Source organism: Betta splendens, chromosome 13 (assembly GCF_900634795.4).
Source record: "Betta splendens chromosome 13, fBetSpl5.4, whole genome shotgun sequence".
NCBI lineage: Eukaryota > Metazoa > Chordata > Actinopteri > Anabantiformes > Osphronemidae > Betta > Betta splendens.
Genome location: NC_040893.2, coordinates 5933820 through 5959861, shown reverse-complemented (window position 1 = coordinate 5959861; position 26042 = coordinate 5933820). Strand labels below are relative to the sequence as shown.

Genomic DNA, 26042 nt, shown 5'->3' with positions numbered 1-26042 from the left:
ATGGAGCTACTTGAAGCCGGATAACGCCCCCATTACCACAAATTGGCCAATAGGAGTTGAGAGGCAGAGTTGTCCTCCTGGCCGCCATTAAAGAATTCAATCCATGAACTGAAATAATGGAAATCTGCGGGACCCATGGATCAGGCTGAGAAGAGTAGCCGATGAGTAGCCTCGTTGTATCTGGCATTTAGTCTGTTTTAAGAGGAGTTTTACTATGACGGAGCGTCGCGATGGTTTTAGTGAAAGGGAGGGCGGTGTAGCTAATTGTTTTATTTAGCTAGCAAGCTAGCGTTGGAGCGCTGGTATGTTAGCTTGTGTGCTAACAGGCTAGGAGAGATCAGGGGGAGGGGAGAGTTCCTTTGCTTTGAAATTGTTTCAGTTCAGCTAGCTGCTATTAGCATTAGCACACCAGAGTCTAAGCTTTTGGGGGTGAAGTTTTTTTTGTTTTCGATCTCGTATATTTAATTGCGCATATAACTTTTCGGGTGTTTGGCTTAGTGTTATAATGTCGTAGTCATGTAAATGTTGGCTTTTTAATTATATAGGTAATGTAGCAGCAAGCTTGCGGCTAACCCGATCAGACAATACATTTCAAATAGGATTGATGAACCGAATAGCTAGAAGCCTACAGTTGACGCTCACTGGCTGCCTGTCTAATGTTAGCTTAGCCAGCGGTGGCTAGAGCCGGTTAGAAGTTGCCTGCCTGACTAGCGGTAGCTAGCTGTAGCGTTAGCCAGCAAGTTGGCCAGCGCTTTAAACCGATAATTACATCTCAACATCGCCTCGCCAGCGAGTTATCTTGATCGACTGTTGTCGCCGATGGTGATTGAGACAATGGATTTTAACGTTACGACCACACACTGAAAGGATGAGTTCGTGCTTTGTACCAAACGGGGCCAGTTTGGAGGACTGCCACTCCAACCTCTTCTGCCTGGTAAGGGACTCTGCGCTAGCTAGCGTTAGCTCCGATAGAGAGAGGCCAGAAAGCCATTTTGGCTAATCAGGCAACAAGCTTTGTAACGTCAGTTGTAGACTGACGTGAAGGCATCGGGCCTGCAACTTAGAGATCGTGATCGAGCTAACTTTCATAACACAGAGAGTACATATCACGAAGTAGCTGTAATTAGGAGCTGCAAATGAAAAGATTACGACCGTGCTTGTACACTGCACTGGTTATACAGAACTAGCACTAATAAAAGGTTACTTGATGCTAACAGGTTAAGGCCAATTATTTACAAATCGTTAAACTTACACAATTTTAATGGCAGGGATGATATCGGAACATTCAATAAGATGCCTATTGGAACTGAGCCATATAGTTACTGTTGTAAATAAAGACAGCTAATCCTACTCGAGACTGACTTGCATGGGTGCAACACTTGTTGTTAATAACTGCAGCGTAAATTATACCGTGTCAGTTACCTTTGCACTCTCAGTTGTGCTGCCATGTACAAACCGTGCAAAGCTGTACAAGATGTCATCAAACCCAAGACTTCAACTCCTTGCATTAGAGATACACTGTGTGACAGGAAAACAAGTTAGCTTCTTGTTAGTGTGCATAGGGGAGGAAGCTGGCATGCACTGATCTGTGCCATCAACAACACATGACTGACCTAAAGCTGTGAATACATGCTCACGTTGTTGTTTTCCTCCTTTTTAGGCTGATTTGACTGGAATAAAATGGAGGCGGTTTGTATGGCATGGGCCCACTTCTTCACCCATCCTTTTCCCAGTGACAGAGGAGGACCCTATCTTGTGTAGTTTCAGCAGATGCCTAGCGGCAGATGTGCTGAGTGTGTGGAGAAGGCACCACACACCTGGTCGCAGAGAACTCTGGCTTTTCTGGTGGGGGGACGACCCCAGTTTCGCAGAGCTAATCCACAATGAGCTGTCAAGTAAGCACAAACACCTTGATACTGTTTTCTGCACATAATATGTTCCTTAAGTGTATCAAGTCTGGCTGTGACCTGTGTTATTGTTGTGACCAAATAAGTTTACAATAGTAATTTTACATCTGCAATAAATCACATTTATCTGCGCACATTTTATTGCTGTTTTCAAAATGCAATCAAGATTCAAAAGGTTCGCGTTTAATGTTAATAACAGATACTTCTGTCTGCTGCTACACTGGAGCTACTGTGCAGAAAGTGAATGTCAGGCAAAGTGGGTCCATCTGTAGCTAATCGGTTCAAGTTTAAGCATGTTTGCTGTTTGATGATGTCAAATTGCAGCGGTTCTAATTTTTCTAGTTCTAATGCAGTTTTAATAAGTTATTGGTACTGGTTTGTGGCTAACAGGTCTCCTGAAGTAAGGAGCTGTGTTGAATTTTTTTGCTCAGACACACACAGGGTAGAGTTAGAACACAGTGTCTCATATTTTGGGTGAAGGGTTTGTTCCAGCTTGTTAATATTCATATCTGGGGAAAGAAATCCCCTCAGGGCCTGCCACACTGATGTCTTTGGTCTCGAGTTGGTTCAAGTAAGACATCTCAGATTTTTCATTGCAAAGAGTAAAAGCAACATTTTCACTAATCTCAGCGAAGAGAGGTCGAAGGTTTATTTTAGAGTTAGAAGCTTGCATTTAATCATTAGGTAGTTAGACCTCATTGACCCAAGGAGATTTAAAAAAAGGTTCTTCAGCGAGTTTATTTTATACAAAGTTGTTCATTATGTGTAAAAGCAAGCTTACACTGACTGAAGTGTTTTGTTTTTGATTAACTTATAATATTTGTTTTTGTAAAAAAAAAAAAGCCTGTCCTTTTGAATCTATTAGACCAATTTAGCACGCCTCAATAAAAAATTAGGTAAAATAATAGAAATATTTCATTTTAATGTATGTGGCTTTCTTTCAGGTGAGGAGGACGGGGAGTGGGAGAGTGGCCTTTCCTATGAGTGTCGAACTCTCCTGTTCAAAGCCATCCACAACCTGCTGGAGCGATGTCTTATGAACCGGGGGTTCGTTCGCATTGGCAAGTGGTTTGTGAAACCATACCAGAAGGAGGAGAAGACCATTAATAAAAGGCAAGTTGTGCTTTAGAACGTAAATAGTGGCATAGTGTGTGGTTTGAATAGGTGGAATTTATCCATTCAGTTCAACTAAAAATTTACAGCCTGTTGCTTTGCTGTTATTTTTATTTATTTATTTATTTTTTTGAGAAATGCCCACTTATTTTAATCACAGCTGATTTTTGTCAGGTTCATGCTTCTGTTGAACAGTCTCAAAAGCTTTTTGCAGGACGCCAAAAAATCTTTAGGAAAAGAAGTAGGAAAGGAAGTAGTACCGTTTTAAGTTCTGTTTAGGAATCGGCTAAACAAATATTCACCTTGGATCACCCTTTACCAACATAATATAATGATGGCAAATATAGTATGTCCAATGTTGTACTTGTTCTGCTATGCAGCTAATAACTAGCTTTCTGTTGAAGCATTGTAGCCTGTCTGAGGTTACAGCTGTCGCCTAACTTGGATTTACTGTGAAACATGACGGACAGATTTTAGATGTTCTTAAGACGGCGCCTCGTCCAGCAGATGTTGTTGCTGGTTTGAGTTAGCCTTTTAAAGTGCTTGTAACAATTCCTGGCCTCTGAGAGCAATTAATTGTTATAATTCCCATTTGGGATTTGGCTTTAGAATCAGCGCTCACAGCTGCTTCAGTACAGCCGAAGTGATTTCAGGGAATGAGATGTTTTCATCTTTTTAAGAAACTTAGGAGCTCAAACAAATATACCTAAGGCCTTAAGTAGTGTCACTGTGGCACTGCACTGTTGACTGGAATTCTATTTATGAAGGTTTTCTGCTGTAGCTAAACTCATGTCAGATTACATGACAACTATATATGTTGCTTTGAGGTGAGTTGTAGCTTCCTGGGACTTAAATCACACGTAGTGATGAAATGAGTCTGACAGGATTATTACAATTACAATAACAAGCAAGTCACATTAGTCACACATGAAATGCATGAAATAATAGCAGACTTCTGTACAGTGACACCTTAGGCCAGTGTTTAATTTCCACGCCTACCTACACTGTACTGCAAAGAAAAACTGGTCTTTGTTGTTGTATTACAAGCTTGAGGTGAACCAAGAGCAGCACATAAATACCTGTCCGGTTCAGAGGAGGGTTCGGCGTCACCGTGTTTTCCTCTTACACATAAGGGCACTGACATAAATTTAGTGTCCGTGTTGCTCTTGAATCAGTCTGCTAGGGAGTCCTGGAGTTCCTCGAAGAGCTAATTTGAGGTTCACATTCTGGCCGTGTTGGCCACAGCTGACTCGAGTTTGATGCACGGCCCTCTGGCTCGGTTCCCTCTGGCAGCTTCGTCAATACGTTGAGTTTTAGCAGCCATACAAAAGAATTGTTGCACACAACAGGAGCAGATTTCTCGCTCGTTGGTGTTTTCACATAAAGACTTCTAAGTGTGTGTCGAGGCAGCCTTGCTGTCTCCTGCTGTCCCGCTATGGCTGGTAAACAGGGCAGTCTTTGGAAAATGCTGAGTGTGCGCTGTGGTTTTACAGCAACTATGTCAACAAGCACTTTTTAGCGCATTTAGCAACCCAGCCTACCAGAAGCAGTTAGAAAATAAAGATGAATGTTGGTTTAACATTGCAGCAGTGCTATATTAATCTCCACTGTTTATTTATGGATCCATTTTCTTCTTTTGCTCGTGCACTTGAATGTGTGCCCTATACTGACTGGAGGTGTTAGCAGGCCCCAGTTTCTCTGAGAGAAACACTTATGACCTGAAAGCATTATATGCATCATAGTCCAGACATGTGAGGAGTTTCTCACACCACCTTTTTCAGTCCTCTCTTTTACACCTATCTTAACAATGAGTGATGGCTGACTGTACAGTGAAGATTTAGTCAAATTCGCTCAACCTAATATTGCTTTAAGGGGTTGTTTGGATTTGTTTTTAAACATTACACTGTGCTTTTCTCGTCCTCACAGTGAACACCTGTCCTGCTCGTTTACCTTCTTTGTACATGGGGACAGCAATGTGTGCACGAGTGTGGAGATCGCTCAGCATCAGCCTCTCCAGCGACTTAACGAGGAACACCTGAGCCTCGCCCAGCAGAGCTCCAGGCCCGTGCAAGGTAGGATCAGTCCACTTTCACTTACCTCCTTATCTCTTGTGTTTACTATTACCCCCCATAACTGTCTGCTCTCTTTAATCTCTAGTAATCTTGAGCCCATATGGCTTGAATGGGACTCTCACAGGCCAGGCTTATAAGATGTCAGACCACCCAACTCAGAAACTCATTGAAGAGTGGAAGCAGTTTTACCTCATCAGTCCTAATCTCAAGGAGGTTCAGGATGACAAGATGGAGGATTCAGACTGGGAGGATGACTCCTTGGCAGCTGTGGAGGTTCTTGTTGGTAGGAAAAACTCAATTCAGATCATCTGAAGTGATTCATCCTTGTAAGTATTGTGTTTAACTTCTGCTTTTATAAAGACAAATGCGTGATGTTGTGTTTATTGTTGTTTAGCTGGAGTGAGGATGGTGTACCCCTCCTGCCTGGTGCTTCTGCCCCTGTCGGATCTTCCTGCCGTGGTCCCTCAGGGCTCAGCCAACCCCTCAGGAATCCTGTGTGGTGCTCAGCAGGGCCAGGTTGCTCACAGAGATCCCGCCATGTCTTCAGTCACTCTGACGCCCCCGACGTCACCAGAGGAAGCTCAGACTGGTTAGAGCAAAACCATGTTTCTCTGTATTACAGATCTACCAGTATTGCAGGTATATTTATTCTTAATCTACCCTTCCAGATTATCAGCCTGCCCAGAGGTGGCTAAAGTTGTCCTCAGCGTCTGATGGCTACAGCTCCGACAATACATTTCATGGAGGTAAAATCCCGCGCAGGCTGGCCAGCCAGATGGTGGAGTCTGTGTGGAAGGAATACAACACGAACCGTACCGGGAACAAGTACGTTTAGTTTGGCCCTTCTTTTCACCTACTACTTCTTTCATCTACTAAGCTACAGATGGAAGCAGCAAGTACCTGCTTTATTGGTAACATGTCCTTTTTTTTTTTTTTTTTTTTTTTTATAGGAGGAAGTTTACCACCTTGACGAACGGCACCTGTGAAGAGGAATCTGATAAAACGGGACTTTGGGACTTTTTGGATCCCGCTCATAGACCACACTGCAGTTGCTTGAGGTATTGTGGTTAAAATGCATTTGAGTAATTTGTTTGTAAAGAGATTCTACATCATAGATCGTTTTTAATTTTCTTCATGCAGACACAAAAGTCAAAAACAGAGATCGAGCAGCACCTCAGGACACCCTCCATCATCTGGCCAACCTGCACAGCAAACCCCCAAACACAAGCTGGGGGAGAAACTGGAGAAAGGGGAAAAGCAGCAAAAGAGGCCCCAGACGCCTTTTCACCACCGCAACTCTGTGAGTGAGGAGCAGGCCCTGGAACCACAAACCCAGAGGCTTTGTTTACGATCACAAGAGGAAGGATCATACCCCAGCCTGCACCACGTGGACACGGCGTCCTCAAAAGCTCCTACACTGCACACGCACGGCCCCCCAGCGGACATTGTTGGATCGCCCCCTCCCCCTCCACTCAGCCCGCACCCCTGCGACCATGTAGAAGGTGATATTACCCCAGGTGGCACAAAGAGCTCATCTACGCCCATTCATCAGCCATTCTACCCGCCGTCAGTGGAGCCCTGTCTGCTGCCACAGAAGGGCTCATCTGAGGAGCCTTCGCTGGAGGACATGCCCATGCCTCTGACTTTCCCCCCAGCCTTCAATGAAACCCTGGAGCCCACCGTCTTTGTAGGTTCAGCCATCAACCCCAATGAAGACTCAGCACACAACCCATGGAAATACTTTAACCTGCCCAGGAAGAAGGCCTTCAACTTCCAGACTCCCCAACTACCTGTGGATAAAGTACGAGAAGATTATGGAGGAGGTGGTGGTGCAACAGAAAGTCTAGTGTCTGTTACTGAGTAAGCATTATATTATTCTGCTCAGCCGCAATAACCGCATACCTGAATCTGTCCGAGCACCTCTTTACAGTTTTGTTCCTCTCAGGTTGATGTCAGACTCCACACAGCCACTGAAGGTGTCCCACGAGCTGGTCAAAGCTTACGCCCAGCGGAGAAACAGCCATCTCGCCACCGTCACAGGAGACGGAGAACAGAACGAGGAGCCTGACCCTTATGCCTTCGTAGAGGGAGATGAAGAATTCAGCTTCCCAGAGAAGAAGGACAAGCCTGGTGCTGAGAGAGAGGGCAACAAGAAACACAAGGTAGTGTTAATCCGGTGTTGTTTGACTGGTATGTCGCAAAATTTCTCAATAAAATTTGACTGTGAACGCCCTGGAATTATCTCAACCATTCAAGGACACTCAAGAAATCATGTGACATAATAAAGAAATGAATCATACATTTTTTTTAACCATGTACTTACTCTAATCTTGAACTTATTTATTTAGCAGTAGGTTCATAAGTTAGATAATTTTTTCTCTTTTTGTGACGTTGTTTATAGCTGTTTATTTGGTTGTATAAAGAAAACGTAAGTATCCCCATGAAATGCTTTACCTCATTAGCCTCATGTTCAACGAGCAGCAAAGCCTTGAATAACAGTAAATATGCTCTTTGTCTGGTTCTCTCATTTGTGTTCAACATAAATAACCTTGATCCTACAACATCTTTAATGCTTTGTTTATATTTTTTGCCCAGGTGGATGAAGGAAATGCGACATCACCAGATGGTGAGCTTTCTTTCTATTACTGTGTTGCTTTCCTGAGAGGGACATTTAATTTAACGAGATGTTCAGAGTTCGGTGTCTTATTAAAGGTCTTATGTTCCATTTTGTTTTGTTGCGCAGACGGTCAGGGTCCATCAGGCAGTAAACCTTCAACCTCAACCAGCCTCATCCATGAGAATGACTTGGCTGTGTCCTACAGTGACTTGGATAAAATTTTCAATTCTGATGAGGACGAGCTAGCGGTAAGAAAAGAGTTTTGTTTTTTTATACAAGAATGCAAAATACGTGTGTTTTATTGTTGTTGTGTTTTTTTTTTCTACAAGCAGCCTGGATCTAAAAGAGCCGGAGTTGGCACAGAGGACAAGTTTGGTTCTAAAGAAACTAAACCAACCACGCTGGACCCCCTATCTTGCTTAAGTATGGCTTCTGGGCATCAATAAATCCTCAAACACTGGAACTTTACTACATTTATTTTTTAAGACAAGCATCTATTTTCCTTAGGTTCAGCAGACCTGCATCAGATGTTTCCCACCCCGCCTTCCTTGGAGCAGCAGGGTTACTCTCCCATGAATTCCGGGAGCAAGGATAACCTAGAAGCAGGGGCCGGCCTCGCCCTGCTGGACAGCAGTCAGCTCAACAGCCATTTCAAAATGGAGGTGGAGGAGGGTTTCTGCAGCCCAAAGCCATGTGAAATAAAGGTATGATTCACTGCACCCACCAAGTTGTAGACGAAGTGGGAAATATAGCTGCAGTAGTTTTGTCTTTGTTGTTAAGTGACTGGTTTTCTTGCTTTCAGGACTTCTCCTTTGTATACAAGCCAGACTCGTGTCAGCCGCTCGTCGGCTGTTCTATGTACGCTCCCATAAAGACACTACCTAGCCAGTGTCTGTTGCCCATCAAACTACCAGAAGACTGTGTGTACACACCCAGCTGGACCCTGGGCAAAATGGAAATGATTCCCTCTGTGACAAACGTCAATCTCCTTCCCAAAGACACGTGAGAACCATACACATCCATTACATGCATTCTACTGTGCAGGCTACTACACAAACTGTACTTTACTATGGTCCTCACACATAGTCAGAATAAAGGGGGGCATTAGTCTTATACATAATGCAGCAGAACCTAGCAGCACTGTAAATAGTGAACCACTCAAGGGAAGTTTAAGTGGAAAGTAGATGCATCCCATCATAAGTTGAATGTTACAGCAACATGGTACATGAAGGATAAAATAATGTTTGTTGTTAATACTCTTTGTGTCTGTTACTGCAATGTCAGCAGTGTGGAGCCAGACTACAATCAGACCTACACCCCTCAGACCCACACACCCTTCATGTCCGGCAGTGCTCCACCCAGCAACAGTGGCACAGGCATCCTTCCCTCGCCGGCAACACCGCGCTTCTCTGTGCCAACCCCACGAACACCACGCACTCCTCGTACGCCCCGTGGACCGGCTAGCGTCCAGGGTTCCATCAAGTACGACAACTCTGACCTTTACTCCCCAGCGTCCACACCTTCCACCTGTCGACCCCTCAGCTCCGTGGAGCCGGCCACTGTACCCTCCATTCCCGAGGCCCACAGCCTGTATGTCACACTCATTCTCTCGGAGTCTGTCATGAATCTCTTCAAGGACTGCAACTTCGACAGCTGCTGCGTTTGCGTCTGTAACATGAACATCCGGGGTGCAGATGTTGGCGTGTACCTCCGGGACAATGGCGAGGCCCAGTACCCCTGCACTTGTGGTTTCAGCGCTGTCACCAATCGACGCTTTGGCCAGTCAGCCGGGCTTTTCCTGGAGGATGAATTGGACGTGGTGGGACGGGGCTCAGACGCTAGTCGGGACACAGAGCGGCATTTTGAAGAGCTTCGAGCTTCCACAATGCACAAGGCTGGCAGCTTGAAAGAGAAGCCTCCAGATGAGCTCATACTTCTGCTGCAGGACCAGTGCACTAACCCCTTTGCCCCAATGGCCGGCGTGGACTACCCCAAGCTAAGCTCGGTCCCTAGTTCATTTCTGAGGGTCGAAGAAAGAGACTGTTATAATGACTGCTACATGGCATTGGAGCATGGCAGACAGTTCATGGACAATATGTCAGAAGGGAAAGTAGATGAAACACTAGTGAAAAGCACCTGTCTTCATCAGTGGCCAAAGTGCAAAAGTATGTATCTCTTATTTTTCAGGCTTGTTTCTTTTGTTACAGCCTAGTACATACGCTTACACACGTTTCTCTTTGTTTCTCCTATGTGTAGCAGCAGATATGAACAAGCTGTACTCTCAGGATGTCCTGCGGGTGCTCTTGTCCCTCCAGCCGGTGCTGCAGGACACCATTCAGAAGAAGAGGAGTGTTCGATCCTGGGGAGTTCAAGGGCCACTCACCTGGCAACAGTTCCACAAAATGGCAGGGAGGGGGTCATATGGTGCGACGAAACAAATCTTTATTCACTACTTTGAACAGTCTAGTAGTAGTCGTCTATCAGTGTTTTTGACATGGTTGTTGTTTCACTACAGGTACAGATGAGTCTCCTGAGCCTCTGCCCATCCCGACTTTTCTGGTCGGTTATGAGTATGAATTTGTGGTGCTGTCCCCCTTTGGGTTGCCCTACTGGGAGAAGCTCGTCTTGGATCCTTTCGGTTCTCAGAGAGATGTTGGATATGTCGTCCTGTGCCCAGAAAATGAGGCTCTGCTCCGTGGGGCAAAAACCTTTTTTAAGGACCTGAGTACTATCTATGAGGTACACGTCTGACAGCTTATAAAATACTGTCATCTCGTACTGACTTGTCCACAAAATGAGCTCCATGCTGTGAAGAAACAATTGCTCCCTTTTCCTCAACAGGCATGTCAGCTCGGGCAACACAGGCCCATCTGTAAGAGCCACCCAGAGGGCATTTTGAAGGTCGGCTCCACAGAAGGCAAGCGCACGGCGGAACAGCCACTTAGTGACTGGTTCCTCAAGATGGCTGCCAGGGACGGAAACAATGAAGCCTTTAATAAGCTCAAAGTTTTTGCTCAAGTGTGCCGTTATGAGCTAGGTAACATACTTATGCAATATAATGCATTTTGTTTTTAAGGTGGAGTGGTTTATACAAATTATCATTTCCTTCTTGCTTATGGCCTCTTTCAGCATCGTATTTGTCAGAGCAGTCTTTGGATAGCTCTCTGTTGTCCCAACGCAGCCCTGTTGCAGCTGCCTCCACATCCTCCCAGACAGCCAGCTCTTCCAACACAGCCTCAGGACCCCAGAGCACCAACACTACTAGCTCTAGCGCCAGCTCTGCCCAGTCTATCCAGGTCAACAGCACCCCTCCCTCCTCCTCAGTCTCCCAGAATGTCGGCGGGATGTCCTCAGCCAAGCCAAGCTCCTACTCAATGTTTGGGACGGCAGGCTTGCAGGGCAGCACATCCCAGAACGGACCCCAGTCAAACTCGCAGGGTGCAGGGCCGCTAGCAGAAAACGGACCATCCGCAAACCAGCCTCAAGTTCCAGCTGAGGCGCCAGAGAGGTAGATATTCATCTGTTCTTATATCTATATTGTTGAGTCTGCGGGAAGTGCTTCAGTGTTTTGTTTTTTTTAACACCATTCTGATGATGAATTAAAAGCTAAAAATTAGACATATACTAGATGTCTATCAGCAGAATGACATGTCTGAGTGTACAGTTACTGTCGCAACACACACTGTAGCTTTGCTTAGTGTGTTCAAGTGTCACAAAAAAAGCTTCTTCTACAACGTTTTAGAAAATTCTGGCTAATGCTTTAAGTGATCAACAGATCTTGAAGGAAAATGCTTTTCATGCTAAAGAATATTGGACTTCAATGTTTCAATAAGGAGTCTGCAAATCTTCATGCCATAAAGGCCTGTAGATGGTCCACACTGCCTGTCTCAAAGTGGACGTGAAGTTGACCACCCCCTCTTTGGGAAAGCGTGCAGGATGTCATAGTGGTCACAGCGTCCATCTTGCCAATGTCTAGCTAAAGCTAGTGGCTAACAACACGCTAACTGCAATTTAACACGTGGCTTAATGGTCATTCTAAAGGTTCAGGGCTGTATGATCGCTAACACTTAATTTACGATAATTGTTGCATAACAATCTGACTTTCCTTGACAGCACAATGGAGAGAGACAAAGTGGGTAAGCCAACAGATGGGGAATCCCACGCGGTGTCGTACCCACCAGCCATCGTGGTTTACATCATCGACCCGTTTAGCTACGAAGATGCAGACAGAGAAGTCCACTCCAGCGCCTACACGGTGGGCCTGCTGCGCTGCTATATGGAGATGCTGCAGTTCCTGCCTGCTCACATCAGGAACGCAGTCTCAGTACAGGTACAGCCCGTGTCACAGCTTTGCAAATGCAGTGACTCTGTTTAATCCAAATTTAGGATGTACAAAAAAGCAGTGACTTTTTTCTTTTGTTAACCGATATCCTGTTTTTGCTAGTTTAATCACAACAGAGCAGGTTGGCAGAAGGCACAGGGAGGTGAGAAGGATCAGGGGACTCATTAGCACACGCTAATAGATGTGGTAACTGTCACACCTGTTGTATGGTGGCAAAGGATTGCGTCAACATGCCAAAGGGGATTATAAACACAGGAGGTGTGAATGTGGTAATGGTTTGCTAATGGCTAATATTATAGCTTAGTGCCACATTGGTAGAAATGGATTCAGGATTGAGGGATTTTGTAAGTAATATCAGAAATAATACAATAGATTAAATTAAATGTAATAATTCACAATTTAATTCAATTATAGCCTGTGTTACATGCTTTGTGTTGACATCTCCACAAACCACCTGGTGGTGGCAGAATTTGTTACTTCATTATCGTCACCATCTGTTCTTTCTCCATTTCTTCCGCTCTTCTTCCTCAGATTGTTCCCTGCCAGTATCTGCTGCAGCCAGTGCGCAGTGGTGAGCGCCACCTCTACAGCCAGCACCTCAAGTCTCTGGCCTTCTCTGTGTTCACTCAGTGCCGTCGGCCTCTCCCCAACTCCACCAACTTCAAGGCTCTGACGGGCTTCGGCCCTGGTCTTGCCATTGACATGGCTCTCAAGAACCCAGAGGTAACTGCCCGTGTGATGATGGTCATACCTCAAGCTGTTCTGTCTGGTAGCTGACCAGCACACGTTGTTTGATGTTGTATCCTCGCAGAGACCCGAGTGTCTCCGTCTGTACACACCGCCCTTCATTCTGGCGCCGGTAAAAGACAAGCAAACGGAGCTCGGGGAGACGTTCGGCGAAGCATCTCAGAAGTACAACGTCCTGTTTGTCGGCTACTGTCTGTCCCATGACCAGCGCTGGCTGCTGGCTTCCTGCACGGACCAACATGGAGAAATGCTGGAGACCTGCATCATTAGTATTGATGTACCCAACAGGTATGTGTCCTCCCAAAATAGAATATCACCCAGGACTCCATGCGTAGTTAGAATACACCTGTGTTTATATTTAAACTGTGTTGCTCTCTCAGGGCTCGCAGGAAAAAGGGCTCAGCCAGGCGACTGGGTTTGCAGAAGTTGTGGGACTGGTGCCTGGGCCTGGTGCAGCTAACATCGCTGCCTTGGAGGGTGGTCATTGGACGGCTTGGCCGAATGGGCCATGGAGAGTTGAGAGGTAAACGCTCGGTCCTGTAGCTCAGTTACAGACTCTTGTTACCCTGCTTCAAGTTCCCCCATTTGAGATTGTGTTCATATTGTCCCAGATTGGAGTATTTTGCTGAGCAGAAGGAACTTGCAGTCTCTCAGTAAACGGCTGAAGGAGACCTGTAGGATGTGTGGCATCTCTGCCGCTGACACGCCCAGCATCCTGAGCGCCTGTCTGGTTGCCATGGAGCCCCAGGGTTCCTTTGTTGTCATGCCAGGTAAATGCAGATAGGAAACGTTGACGGGTTCAAATTCTTCTTATTCAAAAAAACCTTTCTCCTCACCAACATGCTTATTTTATCTGTAGCCTCTTTATATCTCATCTTTCTTCCCCCATTTCATCTCCGCAGACTCGGTGTCAACAGGTTCGGTATTTGGCCGCAGCACCACACTCAACATGCAAACATCGCAGCTGAGCACTCCTCAGGACACATCGTGCACTCACATCCTGGTGTTCCCCACCTCAGCCATGGTGCAGGTCAACACTAACACGTCAGAACCCGACTTCAATCCCATAAATCCTGGTAGGTTTTGTAGTGGTCAGAGCTTCAGAGAGGTCCTGTAAAGCCTGCTGGACAGAAACACTGAAGTCTCTCAATGTCATCTCTTGCAGATGGATCTGATGGAATGGGCATTTTTGATTTGTTTGACAACGACATGGTGGATCCAGACCTCATCAATATTCTGCCCAACTCCCCCACAACCTCTCCCGTTCACTCCCCTGGCTCCCACTACCACCAGGGGGGAGATGGAAGCAAGGTACAGTATGTGTTGCTGGGACCATTTCCATTCAGAACCAACATTCCAAAGTCTGCTCTCCATTAATTTCACTGACGTTGCATGGCAGGGCCAGGGTGCAGACCGCATGGAGTCCCACGAAGAGGCTCTCAACATCCTACAGCAGCCAATGGCCCTGGGCTACTTTGTTTCCACAGCAAAGGCTGGACCACTGCCGGACTGGTTCTGGTCGGCCTGCCCTCAAGCCCAGAACCAGTGCCCACTCTTCCTTAAAGTATGTCTGCCATAAAAATCACTTTTCTTTTAAAAGAAAGTTTCTGTTTACTAGATGTTAAAATACTGTATCTCCACCTGAATTACCTTAATGTAAACTGCTTTTCATTCTTGACCAGCGGGAGTTAAGGCAGTGATTTCTAATTAAATTCCTTTTACCTGATCTCTTTGAAAAAGCACAGGTGCTCGCAATTGAGGTAACACAATGTAAATCTAAAGCTTTCTTTCTCTTCATCATAGGCCTCTCTGCACTTGTCTTCTGTCCAATCAGACGAGTTTCTCCACAGCAAACACTCCCACCCCCTAGATTCTAACCACACCTCTGACGTGCTCAGGTACGCTGCTCAGACCTAGTGTAGTATAATAAGGTTATGACGTGTATTAAGAGTGCAATGTGTCTGCTCTCCACAACAGATTTGTTCTAGAGCAATACAACGCCCTCTCCTGGCTGACATGTGACCCTGCAACCCAGGACCGGCGCTCTTGCCTGCCTGTTCACTTTGTGGTGCTCACCCAGATGTACAACTTTATCATGAACATGCTCTGAACTCTAATGGGATCAAACTGCTGACGTATGATTTGAATGGATCGGTCGGATGCCCAACACACAAAGGACCTCGCACTCCGACAGGGCAAATGTGGAGAAAGCCTCCTCTTCATATTGCCCTCCTCTTCCTCCTCCCTGGTGTCTCTCGCATAACACTGACTGGAAGTTTCCAATCAATCAATCAATCAGATGCCAAGAATCCATTTTAGCATTTTGGAAGATCAAGGGACGTTTCATAGAGGAGAATTGTCTTTTTAATGACTGTAGATTTCAATCTATGAAATTTTATCTTAATGAAATGCCTGCATATATTATTTATTGTAAGTTTTTAAATGTGGAATTTTTAATGCTTAATATCTTTTATATATTACAAATCCTAAAGGGTGTGTACATCTCACTGTAAAGGAATTGGTTGAAAAACTGTAATTTTCTCAAATACAACAAGGAAGAACCTGCTCCAGTGAATTTGCTGTAGATTGCCTTTAGAATATTATTTTTTCAAAGGGTACACACCTTTTTATTGCCATGCTGTAAAAATGAAGTAAAAGCTGGCCTGGGCATTTGCATCCCACACAGAGTGGATGAGACTTTACCTCTGTCTGCTTTAGCTCCAGAGTCTCTCGCACAGTAACTCAATGAGCTCTGAAGAGGAAATTAAAAGGTACATTGTCAGATTATATATTTTATATAACAGATTTAGGTAATTGTGTGTATATGTGTACATATAATTGTGTGCCGCTACTGATGGTGCAGCTTCTGTTTTAGGAATAAAGTGCGTCTACCTTATCTTTGTTCTTTATGACTGTTTTCTGATACACTTGATAATCGGTTCTCTTCTCCGAACTCTGGTGATTTACATCTACACAAAACAAAACTGGCACACAAAGGGTAATATGTTCTCCCACCTACAGATTTGTTTCTACAAGGACATTTTACTTACTAACAAACAAAAATCTAGTGACCTTTTCTGAGGTGAAGTCCAATAGTGATTGGGATTAAAAATGCACTGAAGTATTTAACTATCTGATATTCAGTGTTCTGTGGCACAAGAGTAAAGTTTCTGGAAATACGGGTTTAGAAACTACGGGTAAGTTCCCCATGAAATGTTCCTTTTCATTTGCTTTGGTGCTTCTGTGGCAACTGTCTCCGCTATCTGCTACAAAGTGTTTGTAGTTAGATTCCTAGTATGTAGGTTTTACATTTACGGAGTTAAAGTCCTGTGCTTTACATTTAATTAAATTAAGCATCAGAGGAAAGATTTGAATACACTGTCTTGGGTCCAGCTCAAAAATAGTCTGAATACAACACAACAAAATTGGCAAATAAACTGTATTAATGTAGGTTTTGCTGTTAGTGGTGTGAGTTCCTGGAGGAAATCATAAATCATCTAGTCGTACATAAATTTAATTTAATTTATTTAATTAGTGCATCACAATCATAATCTAGTAATATAACATCTGTTTCTTAGAAATAAAGCTTATTTTTTCTTTAATTCTCTCAATTTGCTGACTGAGTGAACACTGTTACTTGACAGAGCGCCAGCTTTAACCCTGCCTATACTAACTGGATTGGGATGGTAAGCAAGATTGGAATTAGCCAGTCAAGGGGAACATGTCATCCCACAGTCTCATCCAATCATGGTCTTATGTTCTGCTTAATTGGATCCAATTAAAGGGTAGCCCAAATTGTCTCGGTTCATTCAGGACAGCCCACTCAGACCGAAACACAGAATTCAAAAAAGTTTAAATTTCATTGGGCTGAGGTTTTATATGGAGCTGGTGTGTGTGAAACAGCTTCACTCTGACCTTCTATTTTGCTCTTGGTTGAAACAAAAACTTTTGCAAGAGACTTGCAAACACATAACTCCCTACTTAAAAAATATAATATACTTAAAAAAATACAATGAATGTTAAAGCAACTGAAACCAAAAGTAAAGCTTTATTGTGGCTTCTGCTCCTTATAATAATCAATCAGAAAGTTTAACATATGAAATATGATTGAAAACAAATGCCAACAAATGCCTCTACTGAACATCTACAGTAGCTCATTAGCTTGCCTAAGAAAAAGCCTAGTGGATTTAGAGGCAGGGCTACAGTATAGTGAATCTTGTCGGTTTGGTGAATCTATGACAGTTTAGTTCAGTCTAAGTCTAATTTTAAATGTAGAGAAAACATAGAAATGACCATATTTCCACTATTTAAACAATGTATCTGTGCCATTTATCTTTGTTTTAAAGTGTAATGCTGGACTCAGCTGTGTCCATTTTGTTTGGTGAGTCTAGTGGTTGTGTATAGGACAGAATCAGAGTAAGCTAACAATGATTAGGACACGTGACTACAACCATGAGCATCTCTGCTACAACACTTGTAAGCACTCCAAAAATATTATTATTTTATATCATAATATATCTTTGGAAATACAGGAATACTCACTATTATTAATAATCCAAATAAGATTAATTTATTGATTAATTCATTTGAAATAATTGTGATGTCACGATCACATGTTTATTGGTCCAGATGTTGTATATAAAAGAATGGTCATTTTTAATATTCACATCTGAGTGGTTATTGTAATGCTAGTATGGGACGTCTGTCAGAACTCCTCCTGATGCCACATACTCTAAGCTGTTTTCCAGCAAAGTGAATCAGAAGGGTTTAGTGTGGTTGATGGGATTAGTTTAAGTCATTAGGAGTAGTTAATGGTCTTTCCTGGTGTTGGTAAGTAACACTGACTAATTGACCAGAAGAAGCGGACACCTGACACTAGAGGATGGCGACAGGTGGCTTCTGCTGAACTGAAGCACCTGCAGTGGTTCCCTGCGTGGAATGAGCCTCAGGAGCTCGGTAGCAGTAGCAGTTGACTCTTGGACTGTTGGCAAAAGGAGCTGGATGAGATTCACCACACATGGAATTCACTTCATCACAGGTATGAATCGTATTGACAGAATATTTGCGTGTGGAGCTGATGACGCTTTGTCACCGTCTCAAATGTCTGTCTTTGATATGTTATCTCTTAAATATACATTGAAGCTCAACTTTAGGTTTGAGAGTCTTTAAAACAAGAATGAGGTTTGGCAAAAAGGTTTTATTTTCCTCATCTGCTCATAGTCTGTGCACGAATATGGAGCAAAGACTCCCACCACAAACCTCCAGAGGCCACGATGGCCTCATCATATTTCTTTGTCCTTTGATTGGAGTGATAAACCCACAGTGTTATGGAAGAGAAACAAGTAATATGTGTTTTCGGAAAAAGGTCTGATCTGTCTCTCAGCAGTGTGTATACAGGAAGCTGCTCATTCAGTGTTTGTGCTCCCTAACAAACACCTTTATAAGATTAAGAGCTTTCAGTGACACGCTGACTTGGATAAAATTTTGAGAACATGCCATGTGTAACCTCCTGCTAATCTTATCTTGGTGAGAAAGGTAGGATGAGGCTCTTGACCTGCCGCGGTTAAAGGGCCACTGACAAAGAGCAGGACGAGCCAACACTGTTCATCTTCCAGAGATCAATAGGTTTTGATTTCAAACAGGAAACATGTCGGCATCTCTAGAAGTTAGATGATGAACATTATGTTTGGAAATGGCTTCTTTGTTGTGATGTGGTGGATTCCATTGACTAGTGACTCAATACCTTATCTTTAATGTAATGCTAAGAATTTGGACCTCCATCTCTTTCATGAACGCAGACAAACCTACATCCCACATATTACATTTATGAACAACCAACTCTAAAGGACATCTGCACAATTTAGTGGTTATCATTTTCAATTCATTGCTGTTTTAGTGCATATATGATCCGTGATCTCCTTTTCCTAACAGCATTACTAACCATGTGTCCTTGGAACGGATAGGTCCTAAATGAATTAAATGGATTGGCACATTAAAAGCCTCAACTGGATTACTGTCCGTAATGCTATCAAACAAGATGCCGTCATTTGCATTTAAAGGGCAAATTGTTTGAAAATCATCACCTGATACGTTTTAAATGTGCATACGTAGGCAACAGCACATGAAAACAACAACACAAGGTGCAGGACATAACTGTGGTGTGGGTTTGTCCCCATCTAAAGGCTGAACCCTAATCTGGAACAAGAAGACGTCAGGGAGAGCGTGAACGTCCTGCTGACTGGGTTCTTTTGAACAGGCTGCATCTGTCTCACCACTGAACGTTCCACTGTGGAGCCAGAGGACCTTCAACTAGTCACTCTCCACAGGTAGGACCTGCTTGGTGTCAAAAGCATCTTAATGTTGGAGATAATGACCATAAGTGTGATTAGAAGTCACAGGGAGTAAATGTTTGCTAGAACACGTCCTGAGAATCAGTCATGTTCTATGTCCATCATCAAGTGGGGAGAGCATATAACAAGCATTAAATAACACAGACAGATGCAGCAACAGCTGTTTCCTACATCTCTCACTGTCTCAGCATCCGGCTCCACACATGCACAGCCAGGCTCAGGCTCATCAGCATCCGCTCATGCCTCATCACGCCTTCACTCCCATCCTGCACCAGACCTCCACCCTCCTACCTGCTCCACACGTGATGGGAGCTCATGACAGCAACGTAAGGCACTAGCAGGACGGGAAATGTACTCTAGCAGCTGAATGTTACTGAATGTAACAAACTAACACAGACCTTTCGCCGCAGTTCAACGTGCATCTCAAAAGAGCAGCGTCGAGGTCGTCTTTCTCTCCCGTCACGGCTTTTCAACCAGCTACACAGACGTCCTTCAGCTCACAGGTGAGGTCCGTCCGTCCGTCTGTCTCCTGTTTGCTTTTTAAATGTCAAACATCAATGAGGCTCCAAATCAATGCTGACAACAGATGCTGCCACTGTTTTCCAGAAAGGCCGATGGGCTGCACTGCACGTGCGCATCGCATGGAACATTTACTACAATAGGAAATTAAAGGTATTTTTGACACCTACACACCTAAAAATCTATTTTACCCATTGTGGTGAGTTTATTATATTCACTGTAATGAAATTATTATTTAATTGTACAACTGAAATACATACTCACTCACTTGTGTGATGCTCAATTGAACAGAGTATACCACAAAAACCAAATGGCGTCTACGGATTGCTGACACCAGAGGCTCCGTCTGGAACCGGCCTTGACTCAGAACTATGGCAGGTGTCGGACCAGCCTTCCAGCACACACCCACATCCAGGTAAGATTAAAGTGAGACTCACAGAAACAGGAATGAATAGAGTCAGTCAAGTGTTCTGAGCACTGAAAACAGTTTCTCCCAGATTCTGATTTAATTATAGGATGACTGATACTCTAGTGACCCATTCTTCCTGTATCTGTTATTTTTTAACTCATTAACATTTATTATAAAGTGATTTCTGACTAGAAGAACAGTACAGTCAACAGTACCTCTAACAGGAGCATCTCTCTTTTCAGAGCTTCCATGTAGAGAGTCAGGAGTCAGGACTGAATTGAGGAAAACTGTCCATCGGGTCAGCAGACGTCATCCATCAGACCATGCGTCTTCGTCGGCTCTTTGTCACAACCTCCCAGCCCACCAGAGGGAGGAGGTGACGCCGCACAGGCAGGAGAAACCTGACGGGAAGGACAAACATGCAGTTGACCAAGCTGACACGGTGGAGGGCTCCCCTCTAAGAGACAGGGCCTGGGATCACAACGTGATCAGACAGGGCGGCTCACTGAACAGGAAGAGGCAGCTCCAGCACGACGCCTTCATTGAAGCCAAGAGGTTGAAGAAGGAGCCGCTGGATGACACGTTGGATTCTTCCAAGACATTCTATACGGACCCATCGTGGTTCAGCATGAGTCAAATGCATCCAGCGGTCGCCACACCCGGGCATCACAGGAACACGGGCCATCTGTCTGTCTTCTATCCTAACAGCAGCACAGCCCTTGGAGGAACTGATGTCATTCCTTACCAAGCTGCTCCCAGGGAGCTGCTGTGGAACAGAAGGGAGCACCTCTACTCCAGACAGTCCGTCCTCAAGGAACACTCAGTGAGGCCGGCTGAGGCGTTCACTGGCTTCTTTATGCCGCCTCTTTATTTCCTCCCTGCTTTGGGGGTTCAGGAAGCCTCTTACCTCAGTGGGAGGGAGTTTCTACACGCACCAGAGAACTATCACCCCCATCCCTACAGGAGTCAGCTCTCTCATCCCGGCTTCCTGACAACATCCTGCTGACAAAGCACAGAAGCAGCTTCTTACCGTAACAACTATTTGCATGATGATGCTAGGATGTTTCTCTGTGTCAGTTCAAGGGGTCACAGTGAAAGTGTTGTACTGACAGCTGGTTGATCAATAACATTATGGTGATATCTTATCCCCTCACAGCCGGAAGGACCAGTGTTTGAAGCCCAGAGTAATCTTTCACTCAACACCTGAAAAAATGACTGGAATAGCTTTGAAAAACACCATTCCACTAACATGATTCATGTCATCAAAGAGACTTTAACATGCATTCAGACATTAGGCACAAGGACGTAGTTTTCTTACTTTCTGTAATGCTCCTGGAAGGCTCAATCTCATAATCTTATTTACCAGTTACACATAGTTATATTGTTTTATTCAATAATATTCAAATGTGCACATGCATGTAGACGTTTATGCAGTTACACTAATTCTGCTTACATTTATACTGCCATTTGTCTGTTTTTAATACTCTGACTAATATGAATTAGGGGAATTATTTCTCTAAGGCAAATGCTGATTGTATATCCTGTGTTTGTACTGCTGAGTACTTTTATCTACTTTTTTATATTTCCTGTTTACAGTATGTTGCAGTATATTCACGTCAGACTTTGCTGCCTTGTCTAATATATATAGCCATTAATCAGGTCAAACTTTTTATAGATGGGACACAGACCTGAAGAAGCTACATTTTTCCCATGTTAGAAGAATATGAAAATAAAAGCAATGCCTATAAATAAATACCCAGTGGTAACTTGCTATTCTAAAAGATAAAATGCTGGCAACTCTGAGGCAGTTCAGTATTTCTGTTCCTTAACATTTGCTAATTAGCACCGAGACTGGGGTAAAGTAGAGTAATGTGATATGCAGTATCAACACTGGCAAACCTATAACTAAAAATGCTAGGTTCTGTTTGTATCAAAAATGTATTGGAAAAATGACAATAATAAAATTTAGCAACATTGCAAGACTACAATAAAAATATTCTCTGAAATTTTTCATCAGGCAACATCGTACTAAATGTCACATTAAATAGAGAACAGGGCAGAAAGCAGTACATTAGTTCCACTGGTATTTTGGTTTACGGCTCCACAGCTGAACATACAAAGATGTAACTGCTCCAAAGCTATTTGACAGGCAAAGCTGGACATGTGTTTCCACCCAGTGTAAAGTGAGCAGTCACACCACATCCATTCCAAGTCCTCTCGCCACCTCCGTCAGGGCCTGGACGGCTCCAGACATCCCGCTACTTTCACAGTCCTCCTGAGATAATCCTCCAGGTTCATCCTCAATGTGGGGGATGGTGCTCATCACACAGTAAACAGGAGAGTCACTGCCTCTGGGGCTGGGGTGGGATGAAAGGTCCTCACCACCAGAGAGATCGGAGGAGTCTGAAGAGGAGTAGCTGGAGGAGGGCGAGGAGGATCCAGCAGGAGAGCTGAGGCCACTTTCTAGTGTCACTGCAGCTTTTTTACTCCTGCTGCTGGTTTTCCGATTCTGTGGCTTCTTGGACATGTTCTTCATGATCTCTTTGGTCACTTCAACAGTCTCAAACCGCACCATGTTTACTTTCAGAAAGCCATCAACATCTTTTCTATATCTATGGAAAAAAAAAAAAAACAATAATGACATTCGTCACAAACACGGAACGGTCAGAATACAACACAAAGTTAGTTTAACAACATAATTAGTCATATCTGTTTGGCAATGCTAAAACCTGACCTAAAGCGTGAATGTCCAGAAGGCCATTTCAGCTCGTGTTTCTTATGTAGGTGAAGTGTCAGAGTGTAACACCAAGAGAAGACCTTGTCACAAATATGGCATTTATACTTCGACATCCCTCCAACCTGTTGGAAAAAAAAAAAAAAAAAAAAAAAAAAAAACAAGTCAAGATATAAATAACACAGCAGCATAATCCAAGCTACTATTCTCAGTGCTCTGTTTCTCCAGTAACAAACCTTGTGCACTCTCTTGAAGTGGTGGCTCATCGTTTGGAATGTATGACAAGAATAATCGCATCCCTCCACTGTACAGTGATAAACAGTTCCCTCATTGTGAACCTCTGTGTGCTTCTGTAGATCACGCTGGTTCTTAAATCTGTTAAAAAGAAAAAAAAAAAAGGATTTTATAAATACACACAAACAGGGCAGAAAGCAGTATATTAGTTACTGCCAAAGTATAGGTGTTGTCAGGTAGGTACCTTTTGTCACAGAAGTCACATGGAAAGGGTCGCTCATCACAGTGGCGGAACCTGATGTGGATCTTGAGAGCAGCCAATGTAGTGCAGGTCATGTCACAGAAGGGACACTTCACTTGATTCACTGGAAGTAAATCAAAAAAGAAAATTTTATTGGCTCCTTAATATACAACAAACATCAGAACTGTCCTATCAGTCTGACCAGTGCGGTCGTAATAACCCCAGTTTAACAGCTATTCATGATGAAAAGTATGTATGAAAGTAATGTGACAATATTACCATGCTGACGAACATGATCTCTCAAAAGCCTCTCACTGGAAAAGGCTTTGCCACAATGTTCACATACCAGTGACTCTGTTTAAATGAGTGAAATGCAAAAGTCAATTCTTCACTTACACTTATCACATCATCATCCTAAAAATGTTAAGGAAGTCAAAGAGCTCACCCACTGGCTCAGCTTGCCTGTGGAGGTGGTCAAATAGCTTTGTGTTGCTGGAGAACATGCTTCCACATGTAGGACAGGCTACAAGCCTCTCCTGAGTGTGGCTCCGCATGTGTTCCCTCAGACGATACCTGATTTTAAAGAAGGCATCACAGCCTGTAAGAGGAAAAACAAGAACACAGATCACACTATAGCAAAAGTACAGCTGAACACAACAGAGATGGCCTCTGGAACCCTTTAACCCCCTTACCTGCCCACTGGCAGAAGAGAGCCTGCTGTTGTTGTGAGAAAGACTGTGGCTCCGCACTTTCAACATGATTGTTCACATGGCGGTAGAACCACTCCGGATTATTAAAAGTGCTCTAAATGAAGAACAAAATAAATTCTGTAACATTCCCACTGCTTTGAAATGTTGAATCTTATATGGACTGACTTCAAACACCTACATCACAGTGTTCCCATTGGCAAATGTATCCATCTAATCCTTCAGGAACCAGGTTGCTGCTGTGTATGCCCTGATTGCAACTGGGCAGGTCGGGACGGGACTTCAGCAACTGAGACCCAACAAACTTCAACTTGCTGTGATAATTGTGGAAGTAAGCATGGACCTCCAGCTCTGCAGGGCTACCCATTGAAAGGAACTCACATCCATTCCAGAGACAGGCATATTCATCTAAAATGAAAAAAAAAATTCTACTTAATGCAATGAAGACATGGGAGCTATGGCAAAACGTAAAGAAAGCACAACAGTGATCAGACTGAGTAGAATGTTGTTTCTAACTTATTGAGGAAGAAATAATGGTTGAAAAGGAATTAGCCATTAGTTACAAAAGATGATGGACAGATGCTGCTCACTTACCCAGCTCCTCCAGGGCATCGTTGTCTCCCAGGAAATCCTTTAAGTGCAGGGACATATGGTCGCTCAGCTCCTCCATAGTGTGGCCTCGGAAGTTGCACGACGCCCACTCACACACCACCTCAAACTTCTCCAGTCTCTTGGTCGTCATCATTGTGTTGACCACCACTGTGTGCCAGCAGGGACAGACATGACAGACAAGAGAGCAAGAATAAACCGAGGAAGTGCATGTGGAGCAGTGTTGTTAGCATAGCGTGATGCTACGTAAGCTAGATTTCACTGCGGCTAAACCTGAGCGGACGTTGGCATAAGTCAATTAGACAAAGAACATTTGCAAAATGTTTCACACGGTTCACTGACATCGGGAGGTACAGAACCAAATGACAACTCCTTACATTTATCCCAGCTACCGGGCTGCGCTAATAATATTAATTATCTTTTCATTAAGCCGGTATTTTAGCTAACTGTCCATCTTGAGCTACACCTGTCACACGTTTGAACAGTTTCTCCCGCCTTTATTAAAAGTTTATCCCTGTTTTCGACCACTTACCGTGAAATATACTTTAGTCCTTAACTCGTCATTTCAAGCAATGATGCCTTCGTCACTTCGGCGAATGTTATTTCGGAACCGCGCTGCGTCCCGAACCATTGATACTTCCCTCCTCGGAGTTTGTTTATTTCCTTCCAGCGCCAGCCTCAAACCGGAAGTTGTTCCTCTTTAAAGCAAACACGTGACGCGCAGCGTGGCGCCACCTGCTGTGGCGGAGTCACAAACCCCTCAGACCTAAACTCAGCTTCATGTTCACTAAGATTAACAGACGCCAACGCACATTTGCTGCACTCCGCGCTCATGGAAGAATCAATAAAAATCATGTTGACGCCAGGCTACTTTATTTGCCCAATCAGCGATAAAACAAGGAGTAGATGCCGAGTCTCAAATTATTTGGTATTCAAAATCAAATTGAATATAATTTTTATCTTCAATCTTTAATCTTCATTGTGAATGTTTTCGTATTATAATAGGCTCAGCTGTGCCACTTGACACTTACATGTTTAATATACTGTTTATGATTTGCTTCATTATCTGACTTCCACACATGAACTCAATTTATAACGAAATGTGAGTTTTTCTAAGCACAGGATTGAAAAATAATAAATGATAGATTTAACCCCTTTCACTCCAACTAACCTCAGTTTAACAGTACGTAGTAGCATCTTCTGTGAGATTCACCTATATAAAAATAATGGGTTAGGATAAAGACCTGCAGACTGGTCCACTGTCTAATTTAGCGTGAGTGTGGGGAAGATCACTGTATTAAATGATTCTGGCATAGCAGGACCAGTAGTTCAACAATACACAAACAACCTTAGCGTCAAGGAGAACGTTGGGACTACATATAGCTGAGCTGCTACGTGGAGTCTGCAGCTCCTTGCTGCCCACTAGACGTCGTTGTTTGCT

General features: G+C 43.8%; 3 protein-coding genes across 7 annotated transcripts; 2 read left to right on the top strand and 1 right to left on the bottom strand.

The window, feature by feature from the left end:
- Window positions 1-58: 58 nt before the first annotated feature.
- On the top strand, window positions 59-15694 carry LOC114868022 (mediator of RNA polymerase II transcription subunit 13-like). Of its 5 annotated transcripts, none has more exons than XM_029171299.1 (30): window positions 60-934; window positions 1661-1895; window positions 2852-3020; window positions 4947-5092; window positions 5178-5375; window positions 5487-5681; window positions 5761-5917; window positions 6043-6150; window positions 6233-6952; window positions 7038-7254; window positions 7688-7718; window positions 7836-7957; window positions 8042-8132; window positions 8217-8413; window positions 8512-8711; window positions 8994-9874; window positions 9966-10133; window positions 10225-10448; window positions 10551-10746; window positions 10839-11217; window positions 11823-12039; window positions 12583-12774; window positions 12863-13086; window positions 13179-13321; window positions 13410-13568; window positions 13701-13874; window positions 13964-14109; window positions 14198-14362; window positions 14602-14696; window positions 14776-15694. In XM_029171299.1, the coding sequence occupies exons 1-30, from the start codon at window positions 869-871 to the stop codon at window positions 14906-14908; spliced, it is 6348 nt and encodes a 2115-aa protein (XP_029027132.1). In that variant the 5' UTR covers window positions 60-868; the 3' UTR covers window positions 14909-15694. The 5 variants fall into 5 exon arrangements, with proteins under 5 accessions (XP_040929342.1, XP_029027128.1, XP_029027132.1 ...); XM_029171298.1 differs by having other exon boundaries at window positions 8039-8132; XM_041073408.1 differs by having other exon boundaries at window positions 59-934; window positions 7688-7957; window positions 9969-10133.
- Window positions 15695-17328: 1634 nt separating this feature from the next.
- On the top strand, window positions 17329-21291 carry LOC121202705 (uncharacterized). The gene is made up of 7 exons (XM_055513854.1): window positions 17329-17836; window positions 18981-19124; window positions 19337-19474; window positions 19559-19651; window positions 19755-19820; window positions 19959-20082; window positions 20319-21291. Exons 3-7 carry the CDS (start codon window positions 19352-19354, stop codon window positions 21080-21082), a joined length of 1170 nt encoding a protein of 389 aa, XP_055369829.1. The 5' UTR covers window positions 17329-17836; window positions 18981-19124; window positions 19337-19351; the 3' UTR covers window positions 21083-21291.
- A 156-nt stretch (window positions 21292-21447) lies between these two features.
- Window positions 21448-25294, bottom strand: zgc:112083. Its single transcript, XM_029172259.3, has 10 exons — window positions 25134-25294; window positions 24587-24751; window positions 24174-24400; window positions 23978-24089; window positions 23731-23883; window positions 23565-23639; window positions 23289-23409; window positions 23047-23185; window positions 22811-22935; window positions 21448-22688 (listed from the first exon to the last, which is right to left on the bottom strand). Exons 2-10 carry the CDS (start codon window positions 24735-24737, stop codon window positions 22268-22270), a joined length of 1524 nt encoding a protein of 507 aa, XP_029028092.1. The 5' UTR covers window positions 24738-24751; window positions 25134-25294; the 3' UTR covers window positions 21448-22267.
- Between the last annotated feature and the right edge of the window lie 748 nt (window positions 25295-26042).

Excerpts from the sequence above, each read along its gene's own strand:
- LOC114868022 (XM_029171295.2), top strand. The coding sequence starts at position 869 with ATGAGTTCGTGCTTTGTACCAAACGGGGCCAGTTTGGAGGACTGCCAC. Across the intron at positions 13,875-13,963 it reads CTTCAATCCCATAAATCCTG|ATGGATCTGATGGAATGGGC; the intron begins GTAGGTTTTGTA and ends CATCTCTTGCAG. Across the intron at positions 14,697-14,775 it reads CACACCTCTGACGTGCTCAG|ATTTGTTCTAGAGCAATACA; the intron begins GTACGCTGCTCA and ends TCTCCACAACAG.
- LOC121202705 (XM_055513854.1), top strand. The coding sequence starts at position 19,352 with ATGCACAGCCAGGCTCAGGCTCATCAGCATCCGCTCATGCCTCATCAC. Across the intron at positions 19,475-19,558 it reads TGGGAGCTCATGACAGCAAC|TTCAACGTGCATCTCAAAAG; the intron begins GTAAGGCACTAG and ends CTTTCGCCGCAG. Across the intron at positions 19,652-19,754 it reads AGACGTCCTTCAGCTCACAG|AAAGGCCGATGGGCTGCACT; the intron begins GTGAGGTCCGTC and ends ACTGTTTTCCAG.
- zgc:112083 (XM_029172259.3), bottom strand. The coding sequence starts at position 24,737 with ATGATGACGACCAAGAGACTGGAGAAGTTTGAGGTGGTGTGTGAGTGG. Across the intron at positions 24,401-24,586 it reads CGATGCCCTGGAGGAGCTGG|ATGAATATGCCTGTCTCTGG; the intron begins GTAAGTGAGCAG and ends TTTTCATTTTAG. Across the intron at positions 23,410-23,564 it reads AGATCATGTTCGTCAGCATG|TGAATCAAGTGAAGTGTCCC; the intron begins GTAATATTGTCA and ends ATTTACTTCCAG.